General features: G+C 59.0%; 2 protein-coding genes across 2 annotated transcripts; both read left to right on the top strand.

Annotated features, from left to right (window-relative positions):
- Positions 1 to 1945: 1945 nt before the first annotated feature.
- CERS1 (ceramide synthase 1) lies at positions 1946 to 14972 on the top strand. The gene is made up of 7 exons (XM_041465855.1): positions 1946 to 2161; positions 10529 to 10688; positions 11287 to 11467; positions 12185 to 12346; positions 13321 to 13468; positions 14058 to 14194; positions 14618 to 14972. The coding sequence occupies exons 1-7, from the start codon at positions 1958 to 1960 to the stop codon at positions 14658 to 14660; spliced, it is 1035 nt and encodes a 344-aa protein (XP_041321789.1). The 5' UTR covers positions 1946 to 1957; the 3' UTR covers positions 14661 to 14972.
- Positions 14973 to 15134: 162 nt separating this feature from the next.
- On the top strand, positions 15135 to 19341 carry GDF1 (growth differentiation factor 1). The gene is made up of 2 exons (XM_041465832.1): positions 15135 to 16840; positions 17671 to 19341. Exons 1-2 carry the CDS (start codon positions 16579 to 16581, stop codon positions 18474 to 18476), a joined length of 1068 nt encoding a protein of 355 aa, XP_041321766.1. The 5' UTR covers positions 15135 to 16578; the 3' UTR covers positions 18477 to 19341.
- Positions 19342 to 19745: the final 404 nt, after the last annotated feature.

The following is a 19745-nucleotide window of genomic DNA, read 5'->3' as shown; positions in this document are numbered from 1 at the left end:
ACCTGGATTTTTATGAATTATTTTACCAGAAATCCCCCTGGAATTTTCCCAGTCCCTCCCAAATCCAACCTGGATTTTTTTAGGAATTATTGTGGCAGAAATCCCCCTGGAATTTCCCCAATCCCAGCTGGGTCCAACCTGGATTTTTAGGAATTATTTTGCCAGAAATCCCCATGGAATTTCCTCAATCTCTACCAGATCCAACCTGGATTTTTTTTAGTATTTATTGTGGCAGAAATCTCCCTGGAATTTCCCCAATCCCAGCCAGATCCAACCTGGATTTTTAGGAATTCTTTTGCCGGAAATGCCCATGGGAATTCCTCTAATCCCTCCCAGATCCAACCTGGATTTCTAGGAATTCTTGTGCCAGAAATCCCCATGGGAATTTCCCCAATCCCAGCCAGATCCAACCTGGATTTTTTAGGAATTCTGACTCCCCCTCCCCGTGAAATTTCCTCAATCCCTGCCGGGCCCAACCTGGATTTTTTAGGAATTATTGTGGCACAGATCCCCATGGGAATTTCCCTGGGTTTTTAGGAATTCTGTCCCCTCCCCCTGGCATTTCCCCCGAGTTTCGGGATTCTCCCGGCCGGCCCTGGTGGCACTGAAAGGTCCCTTTGTGCCCGCCTGGCTCGGGCATCAGTGTCCCTTCAGTGTCCCTTCAATGTCCCTTTGTCCCTTTGTGCCGCTCTGAAAGGGCTCAGTGTGCTCAGGGGGGACCCGGGGGGGACCCGGGGGCTTAAAATGAGGTTAAAATTGTATTTTGTTGAGGTTTTTATTTTTTAAATTTCATGTTTGTATGGGGTTTATTTTGTATTTATATCGGGTTTGTTTTATATTTATATCGTTTTTATTGGCACCTGAGACCCCCAAATTCGCACTCGAATCCCCTCAATTGGCACCTAAAACCTCCAAAATTGGCACCTGAGACCCCCAAATTCGCACTCGAATCCCCTCAATTGGCATCTGAGACCCCAAAGTGGCGTCTGAGGCACCCAAATTTGCACTCGAATTTCCAAATTTGCACTCAAATCCCTTCAATTGGCACCTAAAACCTCCAAAATTGGCACCTGAGACCCCCAGATCAGCATCTGAGACCTCAAAATTTGCACCTGAGACCCCCAAACTGTCATCTGAGACCCCCAAAGTGGCACTCGAGACCCCAAAGTGGCACCTGAGACTCCCAAATTCACACTTGAATCCCCTTAATTGGCATCTGAGGCCGCCAAAGTGGTACCTGAGACTCCCAAAGTGGCACCTGAGATCCCAAATTCACGCTCAAATCCCTTCAACTGACACCTAAAACCCCAAAATTGGCACCTGAGACCCCCAAATTCACACTCGAATCCCCTCAATTGGCACCTGAGACCCCCAACCTGGCACCTGAGACCCCCAAATTTGCACTCGAATCCCCAAAATTGGCACCTGAGACCCCAAAATGGCACCTGAGACCCCCAAATTCATACTCGAATCCCCTCAATTGGCACCTAAAACCTCCAAAACGGCACCTGAGACCCCAAAATTGGCACTTGAGACCCCCAAAGCGGCCCCCGAGTCCCAGCAGTGGCGGCTCCGCGCTGTGCCATCACCGTGCCATGGCCGTGCCATCACCGTGCCATCACCGTGCCATGGCCGTGCCATCGCCGTGCCCCTCCCAGCCGCCCCCCGCGCTTCCCCGGGTGCGCACAGAGCTCCCCCCGTTTCCATCACCCCCGGTACCGAAATTCGCCTTTTTTTTCCCCCTCCCGCGGCGCCTCCATCGCGTTCCCCCCGCGTTCTTTTCTCTCCGCTCCCCGCGCCCCCTCCGGGAGCCCCGGCCGAGCCCGAGGGGGCCGGGCCGTGCCAGGGGGCGGCTCCAGCCCGGTACCGGCGCGGGGGGAGCTCGGTGCCCGCCCCGCCGGAGCCTGCGCGGGGCCGCGGCCGTGGCAGCTCCGCGATGCCGCCTCCTCCGGAGCCCATGCCCGGTTACGGGGAGCTGCTCCGCCGGGGTTACGGCAGCCTGGCCGCGGCCGCCCGCAGCTGCGGGGACTGCGGCTGGGAGCTGGCGCTGCGCACCTGGGCCGAGAACGCGCACCTGGGCTGGGCGGAGGTGCTGCTGTGCGGGCTCTGCGCGCTGGGCTGGACCGCGCTGCGCCGCGCCTGCTCCCGCCGCCTCTTTCGGGTCAGTGCCGGGCTCCGGGAGCGGGGGGAACGCGGGGGAAACGCGGGGGGAACGCGGGGGAAACGCGGGGGGCAGCGGTCGCCCCCGCGGCGGGGTTGGGGATGTGGGGGGATGCGGTTGTGGGGTGAGGGATGCGCCCCGGTTTTGCTGGCGGAGCCGCATCGCCGAGCGCGGAGCATCCCCGGGGACCGGGAGAGCCCCCCCGCCGCCTTCCGCCGCCTCCCCCCGCCGCCTTCCCGGCGCTGCAGCCCCGCAAGGCTGAGCGGATTTTCTTCCAGGTTATTCGCAGGTTGTTCCGTGCCTTCCTCCGCCGCTGCATCCCTGAGGATGGAGCATCCCCGAGCACCGGGAGAGCCCCCACCTCCGTTTTCCTCTGCCCCATCCCCCCCGGATCCATCCCCCATCCCCTCAAGGCTGAGGTTATTTCTTCCCGGTTATTCCCGGTCTTTTATGCCTTTCCCGGGACTGCATCCTGTAGGATTTGAGCATCCCGGAGCACCGGCAGAGCCCCCCATGCTCCTTTTCCCCCCTTATTCCCCCCACGTTTCCATCCCCACAAGGTTGAAGATTATTTCTTCCCGGTTATTCCCGGTTTTTTATGCCTTTCCCGGGACTGCATCCTGTAGGATTTGAGCATCCCGGTGCACCGGCAGAGCCCCCCCTCGTTCGTTCCCCCCTGCCCTATCCCCTCCGGATCCATCCCCGCATCCCCTCAAGGCTGAGGTTATTTCTTCCCGGTTATTCCCGTGGTGTTCCGTGCCTTTTACCGGGAGGATCTGAGCATCCCCGAGCACCGGCAGAGCCCCCCCTGCTCCGTTTCCCCCTCCACGTTTCCATCCCTGCCCCCACAAGGCTGAGGCGTTTTTCTTCCCGGTTATTCCCGGCTTTTGCCGTGCTTCCATGCCTTTTCCAGGACTGCATCCTGTAGGATATGAGCATCCCTGAGCACCGGCAGAGCGCCCTTGCTCCTTTTCCCCCTTATTTCCCCCACGTTTCCATCCCCACAAGGCTGAAGGTTATTTCTCCCCGGTTATTCCCACATTTTTGTGCCTTTCCCGGGGCTGCATCCCGAAGGATTTCAGCCCTCCCTGCTCCTCCCCCGCTCCGTTCCCATCCCCTCATCCCCAGAAGGTCACGGATTTTTCCTTCGCGCCCGTGGGGGAAGAAGAGGTGACACAGAGGTGACACGGAGGGGACACGGAGGGGACACATTCCTGCGGTTTTTGGAGCAGATCTCCATGCCCGGCTCGCTGCTGCAGCGCGGGGATGCAGCGCTGCCACCGGGCCCCGCAGCCACGGAGCGCTGTCCCCACACTGTCCCCCACTGTCCCCACTCTGTCCCCCACTGTCCCCACACTGTCCCCCCGCATCGAAGGGTCTGTGAGTGAGGAATCTGCTGGGAATTTGTGCCAGGATGGATTTCCCTCATGCCCTGTCAGGTTCTGAGGGGTCAAAGGAGCTGTGGGTGAGGATCATGAGGGGAACTCGTGCCAGACTGGATTTTCCCCATTCCCTGTCTGTCCATGACACATCGAAGGGGCTGTGGGTGAGGATTCTGCTGGGAATTTGAGCCAGGATGGATTTCCCTCATGCCCTGTCAAGTTCTGAGGTGTTAAAGGAGCTGTGGGTGAACTGTGAGGGGAATTTGTACCAGGCCTGATTTCCCCCATCCCCTGGCTGTCCATGAGACATTGAAGGGGCTGTGGGTGAAGTTTGTGAGGGGAATTTGTGCCAGGCTGGATTTTCCTCATTCCCTGTGAGGGGACAAAGGAGCTGTGGGTGAGGAAAGTGCTGAGAATTTCTGCCAGGATGGATTTCCCTCATCCCCTGTCTGTCCATGATCCATCGAAGGGGCTGTGGGTGAGAAATCTGCTGGGAATTTATGCCAGGACTGGATTCATGTCCAGTCAGTCTCTGGGGGGTCAGAGGGGCTGTGGGTGAGGAATCTGCTGGGAATTTGTGCCAGGATGGATTTCCCTCAAGCCCTGTCTGGCTCTGAAGGGTCAAAGGGGCTGTGGGTGAAGTTTGTGAGGGGAATTTGTGCCAGGCTGAATTTCCCCCATTCCCAGCCTGTCCATGATGTGTTGAAGGGGTGTGGGTGAGGAAAGTGCTGGGAATTTATGCCAGGCCTGATTTCCCTCATTCCCTGTGAAGGGTTGAAGGGGCTGTAGGTGAGGAAAGTGCTGGGAATTTTTGCCAGGCTGGATTTCCCTGGCAGGTCCTGGCAGGTCCTGGCAGCCCCGAGGTGCCATTCCCTGGGGAAATGGGTCACTGCTGTAACTGCAGAAGGGCCAGGGGGGCTGAGGGGTTCCTGTGGCTCCAGCTGCCTCTGCCTGATGCTGATGAGATGCTGAGCAGGGCTCTGCTGGCATCAGCTTTCCCCCGGGAGGGAGGGACAGCTCCGTCTCCAGGGCTGTATTTTAAAAAGGTTGGAAAATTTCCTGGCTGGAATTGCTGTGGGCAAGGATGGGAATTGTGGATTTTCTGGAAGAGCTGCCAGGTTTGGGTCTCACAGCCCCTGGGAGAGCAGGGCTGGGTCAGGATGGTTCAAGGGGGGGAAAAAAGAGTTGTTTGAGCCTAGGAACTTCTCCCCTGCTCAGGATTTTGCTTCTCGGGGCATCCTTCCTTACTTGGAGGCTGAAATGACTCCTGAAAGGCTTCCCAGCAGCTCCCGGGGGGGCTGGAGCTGCTGCAGGTGATGGGAAGGGTTTTTTTGTTTTTTCCCCCTTGCTTTGGAGGGGATTTTCCAGCCCTGGTTTTCTTCTCGCCCTTCTCAGAGCAAATTTTCATCCTTTTGCTGCTTCCTCACAGAATCCTCGGTGCAAACACAGCGAGGGGGGTGTGTTAGGGTGGGAAAGATCCCAGACAGGGGAGGAAATGTGGATTAAAAGGTTGGGAAAGAGCCTCAGAGCCAGCAGAGCACGAACATCCCTGTGGGATTCATCTCTCCTTCCCAGGCCCTGCTCTGTGTCCCGCTGAATTTTGGGAGCACAAACACCTGCAGGAGCTCCCTGGGGCTGCAGAGCAGCTCCAGAAATTAAAACTGAGCTCTAGGAAAAGTTCTGCCATGCCTGGAATCCCGGGATTAACAATTCCAAGGGTTCTGGGGCTGCCTTGGTGCCCCAGCCCTGCCCCTGGCATGTCCCTGTGAGGGTGGCTGTGCCAGCCCGGAGCACTTGGATTAAACAGCAGCAACCTGAGCACATCTGTGCTAATTAAAACCCCTGGAGGGCACCCGGGCCTGGAAACAAAGTGGAAAAAAGAATGGGAGAAGCCCCTGGAGCTGCCTCCTTCCCCTGGGGCAGGGAAATCCAGGAGCACACCTGGATTGGGGCACAGCTGGAATTGCTGAGACCCCCCTGGAAGCCCCAAAAGTGACCTGGGAGGGAGGAAAATCCCCTGGGGGGAGCAGCTGGGTTTGGGAGTGCTCAGGTGTCCCCTCTGACCCCAAAGTTTTGCTCTGCAGAGGGCAAAATTCTCCATTTATGAGCCAGCCACAGGCAAGAGTGTGTTCTAAACCTAACCCTAAATCTAAAACCTAACCCAAACCCTAACCCAAACCCTAATTCTACCCCTAACTCTAATTCTAAACCTAACCCTAATCCTAATCCTAACCTTAACCCTAACCCAACCCTAAGCCGAACCCTAAATCTAAACCCTAACCCAAACCCTGACGCAATCTCTAATCCTAACCCTAATTCTACCCCTAACTCTAACCCTAACACTCAGCCTAAACCTAACCCTAATCCTAACCTTAAACCTAACCCAACCCTAAACTGAACCCTAAATCTAAACCCTAACCCAAACCCTGACTCAAACCCTAATCCTAACTCTAATTCTAACCCTAATCCTAACTCTAAACCTAAACCTAACCCTGACCTGGTGGTGTCCAGGTTTTTAGGACATCCCAGTGTCCTCTGCAGGGAAAAATGCTGGAAAATGTTCTCAGGGTGGCAGGGCTGGAGGAGATCAGCCCCAGGGAGAGGTGGGAGCTGGAAATTCAGGATCCTGGAAATTCGGGATACTGCAAATTCAGGAGTCTGGAAATTCAGGATCCTGGAAATTCGGGATTCTGGTAATTCAGGATTCTGGTAATTCAGGATTCTGGAAATTCAGGATCCTGGAAATTTGGGATTCTGGTAATTCAGGATTCTGGTAATTCAGGATTCTGGTAATTCAGGATTCTGGTAATTCAGGACCCTGGAAATTCAGGATTCTGGAAATTCAGGACCCTGGGAATTCAGGATTCTGGTAATTCAGGACCCTGGAAATTCAGGACCCTGGAAATTCAGGATTCTGGGAATTCAGAGTTCCTGGTGTCCTTGAAGCAGCTTCCCCCCCTGCAGCACTGCCAGGGTTTTGTTTCCCAATCCCAGCCTGGGGGTGGGGGATGTCCCCAGATTGTCCCCCAGCCCCGTGTGGGAGCACAGGACACCGAGCTGGGGCAGGCTCTGCTTTTTCCTCCTGTGAGCACAAAGCCTGGAGCTGCAGGGGCAGAAAAGCCACAACAAAGGGCCCTTTGTCCCCCCGGGGCTGCTCTGCTGTGTCAGCACCGGGACAGCGGCTCCTGCTGCTCCTCTCCCCCCGGGGCCGCGGATCCAGGGCATAAAATAATTTCTGCTCGGTGTTTGGGGGGAAAATCGCCTTTTTTGGGGGGGAAATCGCCTTTTTGGGGGGGAAAATCGCCTTTTGCCACTGGTGGAGGTGGGAAATGCTGGCCAGAGCTTGGCACGGTGTGGGGAAACTGAGGCACGGAGCTGCTGTGGGGATGGGGAGAGTGGGGTGACAGTCACCGCCCTGGTGTCCCCAGGCTCCTCTGGGTGGGTGACAGTCACTGCCCTGGTGTCCCCAGGCTCCTCTGGCCTCACAAATCAGGGGATTTTTTTTCCTGGATTTTCCTTTTTCAGGCTGCCAGGGCAGCGCTGGGTGGGATTTGGGGAGGAATGGTTCCATTTGGGGCGGAATTCCCAAAGAAGCTGCAGCTGCCCTGTCCCTGGCAGTGCCCCGGGACAGGGGGACAGGGGGCACAGAGGGCACAGAAGGCACCGAGCCCCTGGGGCACCCACAGCCTTGAGAAGGGGCAGGAGCCTCGGGGCCGGGCTCGGGAGCTGTCCTGGCTCATCCCTCCCCGCTGGCACTGCCAGTTCCTGGGGATGCTCCGTGCCAGCCGCTCCTTTGTGTCCCTGGGGAACGTTCTGTGCCCGCAGCCAGCCCTGGCACCAGCCCTGGCACCGCCGGGCTCCTTCCAGCCCTGGCACCGGCCCTGGGGCATCCAGCTCCTCCGGACTGGGTGTTCTTCCCCCTGCCCGGCTCTGCCGGGCACTGCTGCTGGGGCTGGGCGTGGATTTAGGGGTCCCTGGGGGTGGATTTAGGGATCCCTGGGGATGGATTTAGGGATCCCTGGACCTGGGGATGCATTTAGGGGTCCCTGGATGCTCCTGTGTCCTGCTGCTGGAGCTAGGGATGGATTTAGGGATCCCTGGAGCTGAGTGTGGATTTAGGGATCCTCGGGTGTGAATTTAGGGATCCCCAGGGATGGATTTAAGGGTCCCTAGCTGAGGATTTAGGGATCCTTGGAGCTGAGTGTGCATTTAGGGATTCCTAGGGATGGATTTAGGGATTCCTGGCTGTGGATTTAGGGATCCCCAGGGATGGATTTAGGGATCCCTGGTGTGAATTTAGGGATCCCCAGGGATAGATTTAGGGATCCCTAGGGATGTATTTAGGGATCCCTGGTGTGAATTTAGGGATCCCCAGGGATAGATTTAGGGATCCCCAGGGATGTATTTAGGGGTCCCGGCTGTGCTGGAGGCTGGCAAAGGGAGCAGCTGCGTTCTCTCCTCTCCCGACCCCGTGGGCTGCCCCAGCTCCGCCGGGCTCCTGTGCCAGCCCCTTCCCCCCGCGGAGGAGGAGGAGGAGGAGGAGGGGAGGCAGGGGGACGCTGCCCTTTAAGCAGAGCCCCGTGACATCACCGCCAGCAGCCCTGGGCTCCTCCAGCCCAGCCGGATCCCGGCTCCCGACGCGGCTCCGTCGCCCGTAGCAACGGGCATCTCTGCGCCGTCACCATGGCAACGGCAGCCGGGTGATGGGAGGACATCCCCCACCCCCCTGCCCCCACCACGGGGCAGAGCGGACAGCTCCAGGGACACCCCCGTGTCCCCCGTGTCCCCCTCTGGAGTCACCTCCCCTTCCCGGAGCCCCGGGGTGGGGGAAGGGCTGGGGCTGGGCGATCCCTGCGGGCCCTCCCACCCCAAACCTCGTGGGGTGAGCAGGGATTTGAGGCCGAGCTCAGATCCCAAATCCACCTTGGGATAGGGGAAGGGATCCCACAGATCCTTGTGGTCCCCTCCACCCAAACCCTCATGGCGTGAGCAGGGATTTGAGGCTCAGCATCCCAAATCCAGCCTGGGATAGGGGAAGGGATCCCACAGATCCTTGTGGTCCTTCCCACCCCAAACCCTTGTGGGATGAGCAGGGATTTGAGGCCATGCTCAGATCCCAAAGCTGTCCCTGCCCCACAGACCCCACAGATCCCTGTGGTCCCTTGCATCCCAAACCCCTGTGGGGTGAGCAGGGATTTGAGCCTGAGCTCGGATCCCAAATCCATGCTGGGATAGGGGAAGGACTGGAACTGGATGATCCCTGTGGTCCCTCTCACCCCAAACCCTCATGGGGTGAGCAGGGATTTGAGGTCGAGTAGAGATCCCAAATCCAGCCTGGGATAGGGGAAAGGACCCCACAGATCCCTGTGGTCCTTTCCACCCCAAACCTCATGGGGTGAGCAGGAGAGCTCAGATCCCAAATCCAGCCTGGGATAGGGGATCCCTGCCCCACAGATCCCTGTGGTCACTCTCACCCCAAACCCTCATGGGGTGAGCGGGGCTTTGAGGATCCCAAATCCCCTGGGCTGTCCCCGTGTCCCTGCCATGTGGACACCCCAGGAACCAAAGCTTTCTGTGCATTATTGATCCCCCTCTGAGCCTGCTCCTCTTTTCCCCTTGGAAAAGGCCTTGGGAGCCGCTCCCAGCGTGGGACGTGCCCAGAAACCCCAGAGCTTTTGGGATTGGAGCCCCTGGAGAAGGGGCCAAGCACCAGGGACAGCTGAGGCCTTAATTTAGGAGCAGAAAGTGCTGACCCAGGCAGGGTCCTGTTACCCTGCAGAGTTTTGTTTTCCCCTGGGGCTCATCTGGAGCTCCTGGGGGGGATTTGGGATTTCTCAGGGACCCCAGTACTGGCACTGCCCTGATGGGAGGCAGGAATGGGGTCTGGAATGGCTCAGCTGCCAGCGGGGGCTGGAAACCCTCCCTGGGGCACAGGGGAGGGCAGAACCCCTGCTCCCTTTATTCCCAAAAACCCGGGGTTGTGCCTTGCTGGATCCATTTATTCCCCAAAAAAATGAGGCTGGATCCATTTAATATCCCCCAAAAAACGAGGCTGTGCTATGCTGGATCTATTTATTCCCAAAAAAAACGAAGCTGTGCCATGCTGGGTCCATTTGTTCCCCAAAAAAATGAGGCTGTTCCACGTTTTCCTGTGACTCCCAGCTTGTCCCTGTCCCCCTGGGGATCCAGGACGAGGAATTTCAGGAATTTCGTTCGGTGATTCCCCAGCAGAGCTGCCCGTCCTCCCTGCCCTGATTTTGGGCAGCTTTGGGGAGGTTTGGCCTCTGAAATCCCGGAGGGATTGGGGCTGGAATGCGGGGAGGGGTGGCACAGCACCAGGTCCCCGGCGCTGGTGGCACCTGCTGGCACCTGGTGGCAGTGCCCAGGGCTGTGCCCAGCCTTTCCCTGCCCGTCCATTTCCCTTTTTCCCGGGATTCGCCGGCTCCATCCGCCAGGATAATGTCGTTAGAGCTTCTCCTCGGGGCTTTCCTGCGCTTTATTTGGATTTTCTGGGTTCTCGGCTCCACCCCGCCCGTGCCAGCCGTGCCCGGGGTACTCCGGGGAGGGAGAGGATGCTCCGGGGATACTCCGGGGATGCCTCGGGGAGGGGGAGGATGCTCCTGAGAGGGGGAGGATGCTCCGGGGCGGGAGAGGATGCTTCAGGGATGCTCCGGGGATGCTCCGGGGATACTCCGGGGAGGGGGAGGATGCTTCAGGGATGCTCCGGGGATACTCCGGGGATGCCTCGGGGAGGGATGCCTTGCTCCTGAGAGGGGGAGGATGCTCCGGGGCGGGAGAGGATGCTTCAGGGATGCTCCGGGGATACTCCGGGGAGAGGGAGGATGCTCCGGCTCCCCTTTCACAGCTCCCGGAGGGTCTCCACCCTCCCGATTTCCCCTTCCCCAGCCTCACTCGGGGACCCGAGCCTGGCTGGCACCACCCTGGGATGAAATTCCGCTGACGAAATTCCCCCTTTCGCTCGCAGCCCTTCGGGGAGTGGTGCAAGCTGCAGCCCAAAGATGCTGCCAAGATGCCCGAGAGTGCCTGGAAGTTGCTTTTCTACTCCTTGTCGTGGTCCTACGGCGCCTACCTGCTCTTCTGCACCGACTACCCCTTCTTCCACGACCCCCCCTCTGTCTTCTACGGTGAGGATGGCAGAGCCAGCCCCTAAATTCCCTTTTTTTTATCCTGATCTGGGTGCAGAAAGGGCACGAGGGGGTGTCTGGGCGTTCCCTTCTTTCAGTCACTTGGTGGCTGCTGGAGAGGCTGAGTGAATCAGGAAACAATGAAATAATGGATAATTAAATCATGGACAATTAAATCATGGAATGGGTTGGGCTGAGGAGGATCATGAAGATCAGCTCATGGCCATGGGCAGGGGCAGCAAGTCAGGCTGAAAAATCTCCTCACTCCAACCCTGCTCAAGTCAGGGTTTAAAAATCTCCTCATTCCAACCCTGCTCAAGTCAGGGTTTAAAAATCTCCTCATTTTAATTTTAATAATAATATTTCTATAATAATATTATAGAAAATATTTCTATAATATTTCTATAATAATCCATATTATGATGATGATTGTTATTATTATTGATGTTAAATAATACATAATTGTAAAACAAATAATAAATTATTAACAATAACAATAACAACTATGACGAGGATATTTTAATTTACATTTTATTTTTAATTTTGATTTTATTTCTGTGTTTATTTTCGCGGTCACAACCCCCCGGGCTGGCTGCAGGCTGGCAGCGGGGCATGGAGGTGCCCGGGGACATCGCCGTGGCGTACCTGCTGCAGGGCAGCTTCTACGGGCACTCGCTCTACGCCACGGCCTACATGGACACGTGGCGCAAGGACTCGCTGGTGATGCTGCTGCACCACCTGGTCACCCTGACCCTGCTGGCCTCCTCCTACGCCTTCAGGTGAGCCTGGCCTCCCTCCCTCCCTTCGGGTGAGCCTGACCCTCCCTCCTGCCTCCTCCCGCCCTTCAGGTGAGCCTGACCCTCCCTCCTTCCCTTCAGGTGAGCCTGATCTCCCTCCCTCCCTCCCTTCAGGTGAGCCTGACCCTCCCTCCTTCCTCCTCCTGCCCTTCAGGTGAGCCTGACCCTCCCTCCCTTCAGATAAGCCTGACCCTCCCTCCTTGCCTCCTCCTATGCCTTCATTTCCCCCGCTTTTCCCATTTTTCCTCATTTTCCCCATTTCCCCATGGTTTTTCCCCATTTCATTTCCCCATTTTTCCCCATGTTCCCCATTGTTTTACCCCATTTCCCCCGTGGCTTTCCCCCATTTCTCCACAGTTTTTCTCCATTTCCCCATGATTTGTCCCATTTCCCCATGGTTTTTCCCCATTTCATTTCCCCATTTTTCCCCATTTCCCCATGATTTGTCCCATTTCTCCGCAGTTTTCCCCATTTCCCCACAGTTTTTCCCAATTTCCCTTTGGTTTTCCCCATTTCCCCGCAGTTTTTCCCCATTTCCCCATGGTTTTTCCCATTTACCCCATTTCCCCATGGTTTTTCCCCATTTTTTTCCCATTTACCCCATTTTTCCCCATGGTTTTTCCCCATTCCCCTGCATTTTTTCCCCATTTTTCCCCATTTCCCCGCAGTTTTCCCGCATTTCCCCGCTGTTCCCCCCAGGTACCACAACGTGGGCGTGCTGGTGCTGTTCCTGCACGACGTCAACGACGTGCAGCTGGAGTTCACCAAGCTCAACGTGTACTTCAAGCACCGCGGCGGGGTCTACCACCGCCTCAACGACGTCGTCTCCAACATCGGCTGCCTGGCCTTCAGCGTCAGCTGGTGGGTCTGGGTCCCTCATCCCAATCCTGACCTTCCTCCCTGCTGGATTTGTGTCCCTCATCCCAATCCTGACCTTCCCTGGTGGGTCTGAGTCCCTGATCCCAATCCTGACCTTCCTCCCTGCTGGATTTGTGTCCCTCATCCCAATCCGGACCTTCCCTGGTGGGTCTGGGTCCCTGATCCCAATCCTGACCTTTCCTGTGGGTCTGGGTCCCTGATCCCAATCCAGACCTTCCCTGTGGGTTTGAGTCTCCTCATCCCAATCCTGACCTTCCTCCCTGCTGGATTTGTGTCCCTGATCCAAATCCTGACCTTCCCTGGTGGATTTGGGTCCCCTGATCCTAATCCCAGCCCTCCCTGGTGTGTCTGTGTCCCCATCCCAATCCTGACCGTACTCCCTGCTGGATTTGTGTCCCTGATCCCAAACCCAACCCTCCCTGGTGTGTCTGTGTCCCTGATCCCAATCCCGACCCTCCTCCCTGCTGGATTTGTGTTCCTCACCCCACTCCTGACCCTCCCTGATCCCAATCCTGTCCCTCTTTGGCGGATTTTTGTCCCCCTGATCCCAGTCCCCTCTCTCCTCCCGGTTTTGGGACTTCCCAGCATCTCCTGGGGGATTTTGGCTGGGAAGGGGCCGAGCTCCTGCTGGGCTCGGAATCCCTCTGTAGTGCCGGGTCTGTCACCAGCGAGTGCCTGTGAAATTCCTGTGGCACGGGGGGAGGAGGAGGAGGAGGAGCAGGAGGAGGAGGAGCAAGGAGCTCTTTTCTCGGCAGGAAAAGGGAGGCAGGGCTGTCCCAAAATCCAGCTAATCCTGGAAAACAAAGAGATGGATGGATGGATGGATGGATGGGACAGGCTGTGCTGGCTCTGTCCCTTTCCCAGGAGCAGGAATTGGGGTCCAGGGGCCAGCAGGCTGTGCTGGCTCTGTCCTCTGCCAGGGGGACACTGACCCAGGCTGTCCCTGTCCCTGGCAGGTTCTGGTTCCGTCTCTACTGGTTCCCCCTCAAGGTGCTCTACGCCACCTGCCACTCCAGCCTCCAGTCCGTCCCCAACATCCCCTTCTACTTCTTCTTCAACGCCCTGCTGCTGGTTCTCACCCTGATGAACATCTACTGGTTCCTGGTGGGTGATCCCGGGCTGGTGGCCGCCCCTCAGGGAGCTGCTCTGCCCAAACTGGGCTTGGGGACAGCAGGGAGGTGTCCCCTCCCCTTGGGGACAGCAGGGAGGTGTTTAAGGTTGCTGCTGCTGGCATGGCAGCGATGGAGGAGGTTTGGGGGGTCAGGGGAGGGGGGAAGGCTGGGGGGAATTCAGACTGTCTGACACCCCGCGGGGAGTGATAACAGCAGCCGGGGTTTGAGAGAGGTGTGAATGCTCTGGGAATGCTCCTGCCCCCCAGAAAGGGGATTGGAGAGAGGCGTGAACGCTCTGGGAGTGCTCCTGCCCCCCAGAAAGGGGATTGGAGAGAGGTGTGAACGCTCTGGGAATGCTCCTGCACGCCCCAGGGAGGGCTGGAGAGCGGAGATCCGTGGGGCAGGGCAAGGAGCTGTGATTCCATCATCCCTGGGATGAAACCAGTGGAGTTCCACCCCATCCCGGGGCTGTGACCATCCCGGGGGGAGCTGCCCTGCCCGAAATGGGGTGGGGGCAGCAGGGAAAGGTCTCCCCCGGCTCGGGCCGTGCCTGAGGGTCCCTGTCCCCCTGTGCCCCCCAGTACATCGTGCTGTTCGTGGCCAAGGTGCTGCTGGGGCAGATGCAGGAGGTGAACGATGTCCGTGAGTACGACGTGGAGGAGAGCAGGAAACCCGGGAAGGAGGCTGGGATCCAGCTGCCCCAGGCTCTGAAGGAAGGGTACGTGGAGTTCCAGACTGGTTTGGGTCAGAAAACCCTAAAGCACATCCAGCTCCACCCCTGGGACACTTCCCATGATCCTGGGATCTGGCCTTGGGCACTTCCAGGGATCCAGGGGCAGCCACAGCTGCTCTGGGAATTCCCTCCCCACCCTCCCAGCCAGGAATCCCTTCCCAAGATCCCACCCAAATCTCCCTTTTTCCAGTTTAAATCCACTCCCTGTGTCCTGTCCCTCCAGGCCTTGTCCCCAGTCCCTCTCCAGCTCTCCTGGAGCCCCAAGGGCTCTGAGCTCTCCCTGGAGCTTCTCCCTCGTGCTGGATCCATCAAACTGCACAAATCTGGGGACAGGAGTGTCCCCAGCAGGGCACTAGGGAGGGATTTGCTGTGGGCACGGGGCTGACCCCGGGCTCTGCTCTTCCCCAGGCTGCACCTCAAGAACGGCCTCGTGAAGGACAAGAGGTTGTGAGGGCGGCGTGGCCACGGCTGCCAGGGCCTGGCACTGCCCAGGACCCTGCTCTGGGACCCTGCCAAGGACAGGCCCGAGGAGGACTTCACCCCTGCCCCCTGCCAGCCCTGCCCGGAGCCGGGGAGGACACGCCACTGCCAGGACAGGGCCCCTCGGGGCTGGGCTGTGCCCTGTCACCTGTCCCCTGGGGCTGGGGGGGCTCCCTGTGGCCCAGTTTGGCTGGGAGACTGGTGGCTGTGCTGGCCCAGGTGGGATCAGGGGCTGGCTTTGTGTCCCTGGTGTTGCTCCACGTTCTCAGCCCCGCTGTGACACCCCCTGGACCCTCCCTCTGAGCCCTCCCCAGCTGCTCCTGCAGGGTCCAGCTCCAGCCTGGGCAGGGCAGCTCCTGTCCTGCCCCGGGAAGGGGACCCCGAGGCCAGCTGTGCTCCAGCTGTGCTCCAGCTGCCACCCAGGGACTGCAGAGGTGACCTTGGAGGAGTCACTGTCACCTGCAGCTCCCACTGCCTGGAAATCCACCTCAGGAGCTCCAGCCCAGCCCTCTGGAGGAGGCCCAGGAGCTTCAATTTCCTTGGAAAAAACCCGTGTAGGTTTTGGAGCGGCTTAAAAAGGGTCCTGCAGGTCCCTGCTGGGGGATTCTCCCCAGGGCTGTCCCCTTGCTGAAGGAAGAACAGAGAATTCCTGCTCCCAGGGCTGGGTTTTTGGGAAGAACAGAGAATTCCTGCTCCCAGGGCTGGGTTTTTAGGAAGAACAGAGAATTCCTACTCCTGGGATGGATTTCCAGGCAGCTCCAGCCCTGCAGGCTCCAGGTCCCTGCCCTGGGCAGCTCTGTGGGTTTGGGTCCCTGTTGTCCCCTCACTGTCCCCTCCCAGGCCAGGACCCTCAGCTCCCTCCCCCACAGCCAGAGGGGGATCCAGGGCATCAATTCCAGGTGGGAATTTGTGGGATTTTCCATGTTTGGTCTCTCACAGTGATTCCCCTCCAGACTGGTTGTGTCTGAGCCAGGGACAGACCCCGAATGGGGCTGGTGGGAATGTCCCCAAGCTGTGGCAGGACCTTGTCCCTCCCCGTGACTTCCAGGGTGTCAGAGGAGCACCCCAATGCTGGAATTCCTTGTTTTCCTATGGGATTTGCAGGGCAGGAAGGGAACTGATCCCCCAGCATGGGCCGGAGCAGAGCTGGGGTGACTTTGGGGGGATAAAACTGAATTTTCCAGTGCTGGCATTGAGCTGGGTGGCTCCAGCTGCCTTTGGGGGCTGTGACATCGAGGTGGCAGTGGCAGCTCTGCTGTGATGGCCACGAGGGGACCTGGGGGTGCCTGGCTGGGGCAGGACCCGGCGCTGGGTGGGGACCGGTGGTTTTGGGGCCAATGGTTTTGGGGGCCGATGGTTTTTGGGGCTGTGTGAAGCAGGACTTGGATGGTTGGATGTGCTGGAGGTCGATGGCTTTAAGAGAGGAGTGCTGGACACCGTGATTGAGTTAAAAAAGGGATTTTTTGGGAAGGAAGAGCCGGCTCCGGGTCTGCCCCCAGCTCCGGGCAGCGCTTCTGGGAGCAGCGCTGGGTTCCCATCCTCACCCCTGAGCCCACATTGAGTTAAAAAAGGGATTTTTTGGGAAGGAAGACCCGGCTCCGGGCCTGTCCCCAGCTCCGGGCAGCGCTTTTGGGAGCAGCGCTGGGTTCCCATCCTCACCCCTGAGCCCCCGGACCGTGCTGGAGCCCGAGCGGCCGCTCTGGAGGTGCCGGAGAGACGGCGGAGCCCCTGAAAGGGTTAAGGGGTGCCGGGAGCCGCAGGATCCCACCCAGAGCCGGGAATCCCGCGGTGCTGATTGAGCTCCGAGCCCATCAAAGGCTCCGAGCAGGGACCCAACCCCCGCGGGTGCCCGGCCCGGGCTGTTCTTTGTCTGGGCGAGCAGAGCAGCGATGTGGCTCCTCCGCAGCCTCGCCTGGGCTCTCCTGAGCCCCGTCCTGGCCACCGAGCTGAGCCCGCAGGAGAGCTCCCTGCTAAAATCGCTGGGTCTGAGCGCCAGGCCCAGCCCCAAAAGCCCCGTGCCGGTGCCGCCCGTGCTCTGGAGGATCTTCCAGAAGAGGAAGACGCTGCCATGGCCGGAGGGAGAGCCGGACTCCTGTAGGGTGGAGGAGTTTAATGTCCCCGGGAACATCGTCCGAGTCTTCGCGGACCAAGGTACAGCCACGCCGCCTTTGGGCTTCCCCGGGCTCGAGCCTTGGCTCCGCTCCTTCCTTCCTTCCCCGTGTCCCGAGGCCGGAGCTGGATCCCAGGAGAAATCCCTGCGGGCTGGAGTCCCTGTGGATGCTGCCGGTGATGGTTTATGGGTTTGGAACCCCGAGGCGGGGCGTGAGGGGGGCAGCTGTGCCAGGCTCTGGAGCCCCCTAAATCCCTCCCGAGGTGCTGGCTTGTTCCCAGCCCAGATCCCAGCCCAGATCCCAGCCCTGATCCCAGTCCTGATCCCAGGCTTTGGGGTCCACGGTGCTGGAGGAGAGTGGAATGTGGCTGCAGGAACGGGATCAGCAGCAGCTCGGGCAGGGATGGGATCGACCCCCGGGGCTGCCTCCCCCCCTCCTCATTGTCCCAGCGCCTCTGGCTGACCCCAGGGCACATCTGGCTGACCCCAGGGCACATCTGGCTGCTCCGAGCCGTTCTCAGTCCCCTGGGGACTGTTTGATTGGTGTCTCTGAAGTTTCAAGGCACTCCAGAGCTCTTTTCTCTCGTGGTTCCAATTTGGCTCGGGCTGGTTGAACCAGGCTCCCCAGATTCGCTGCCGTTCACCCTCTTTTTCCCGATCCTGCTCAGCCCCAGCCCATCCCGGGAGCTGATCCTGCTCATCCCGAGGGTTCCCCGAGCCCATCCCAGGAGCTGATCCTGCTCACCCCGAGGGTTCCCCCATCCCTGGAGCTGATCCTGCTCATCCCGAGGGTTCCCCCAGCCCATCCCAGGAGCCGATCCTGCCCAGCCCCCGCGTTCAGCCGCCCCCACCCCTGTTTCTCCTTTGCCAGGCCGCTTCCTCCCCGCGGGGCAGCCCCAGGGCTGGCTGTGCCTGCGGAAGCTCCTGTTCTTCAACCTCTCCGCGCTCGAGGAGGGCGAGCGCCTGACTATGGCCCAGCTGGAGCTCCAGTTCCACCACAACTCCTACCACGGCCCGAGCTCCGGGCAGGTTTTGGAGCTCCGGCTGTACCCGGTGTCCCCCCGGGGGCAGCCCCAGCCCGGCCGGCGGCCGCTGCTGGAGCGCTCGTTCGTCCAGCTGCGCAAATCCCTCCTGTTCAACCTGAGCGCGGCGCTGAAGGACGGCGAGCTGCCGGGCAGGAATTTGTCCTTCGTGCTGGAGATCTCGCTGAGCGGCCGGGCCGGGCACGCCGGGACCCCGCGGAGCCTCTGCGCCAGCACCGACGCCTTCGCGGCCACCTCGCTGCTGCTGGTGACGCTGGGCCGGCAGTGCCAGGCTGGCCGCAGGAGGAGGAGCGCCCCGAGCCCCCCGGTGACCCCCAGCCCCCTGTGCAAGCCCCGCCGGCTCTACATCAGCTTCAGCGACGTGGGCTGGGAGAACTGGATCATCGCCCCGCAGGGCTACCTGGCCAACTACTGCCGCGGGGACTGTCCCTTCCCGCTGGCGGCCGAGCTGAACAGCACCAACCACGCCGTGCTGCAGACCATGGTGCACTCGCTGGACCCGCAGGGCACCCCCCAGCCCTGCTGCGTGCCCGTCAGGCTCTCCCCCATCTCCATCCTCTACTACGACAACAGCGACAACGTGGTGCTGCGGCACTACGAGGACATGGTGGTGGACGAGTGCGGCTGCAGGTAGCGGGGAAGGACGGACAAAGGGGGGAACGATGGACAAAGGAGGGAATGATGGACAAAGGGGGGAACAAACCCCGCTGGGAAAGCCCCGCTGAGCTCAGGGCTGCCCTCTCTACTGGGTTAGGCTGGCACTGAGGGTCGGTGCTGGTTTAGGATTAGCTGGGAGGGGGTTGTGGGGTTATGACCAAGCCTGGTGCTCGGTCCCTTCTCGGCGGGGGACGCTGGCACCGCGCTGTGAATCCCACATTTCCCCCCTCGCAGCTTTTTGGGGTTTTTGGCTGAACTCTGCAGATTTCTCAGGGCATAAATGACTTTTCTGGGTGAAATGGGGCTGGGGGTTCCCTGGGGTGTGGTCCAGCTGCTGGGACAGGGATGCAGTGAGCAAATCCCTTCGCAGGGGAGGCAGAGCCAGGCAGGAGCTTCCTCTGTGCTCTGGGAGCTGTTTCCAGGGTGTGGTTGGTGATGGGATGGTTTGGGGACAGGGCTTGTGTTGGGTGGCCAAATGCAGTGGAGGTTTTGCCTAAAAAAATGAAGGTTTTCCCTAAAAAATGGAAATTTTACCTAAAAATTGAGGTTTTGCTTAAAAAAAAAAAAAAAAGAGATTTTACCAAAAAATTTGAGATTTTGCTTTTAAAAAAAGGATATTTTACCTAAGAAATCCGCTGGGAGCCGCGTGCCAGGGGCAGGATCCTGCAGGGAACGTGGCTGAGGGAATCCAGGGCATGCTGGGCTCAGTGGCTCTGCCCTCCCAGCTGGGAGTCAGTATTAATTTATTAATTTACCTCATTTGCAAACAGATGAGCCCAGGCTGTCCCCGGGTGTCCCGGGGCAGGAGCCAGGGGCAAGGGCAGAGCTCAGAGCTCTGCACACTTTTGCTTCTCCGGGTTGTTTTGGGTGGGTTTGTTGGGTTTTGTGCCGGCTGGCAGCCCCGGGCCCTTGGTGGTGTCACTGAGGGGCAGCAGGGACCCCAATTTGGGCCATTTCCCATCCTTGAGCTCTGCTCTCCCCTTCCACTGCAGGGGCTGAGCCGAGCTTTGGAGCCCAGCCCAGCTGAGCTGGACCTGGGTGTGTGAAACCACCTGAGCCAGGCTTTGGGATGTTCTGAAACCACCCGAGCCAGGATTTGGGATGTTCTGAAACCATCCAAGCCAGGCTTTGGGATGTTCTGAAACCACCCGAGCCAGGCTTTGGGATTTTCTGAAATCACCTGAGCCAGGCTTTGGGATGTTCTGAAACCATCCAAGCCAGGCTTTGGGATGTTCTGAAACCACCT

The sequence above is a fragment of the Pyrgilauda ruficollis genome, unplaced genomic scaffold (assembly GCF_017590135.1).
Source record: "Pyrgilauda ruficollis isolate IOZ18807 unplaced genomic scaffold, ASM1759013v1 scaffold192, whole genome shotgun sequence".
Lineage (NCBI taxonomy): Eukaryota > Metazoa > Chordata > Aves > Passeriformes > Passeridae > Pyrgilauda > Pyrgilauda ruficollis.
The sequence above is the reverse complement of the archived record's forward strand: the minus strand, read 5'-3'. Positions and strand labels throughout refer to the sequence as shown.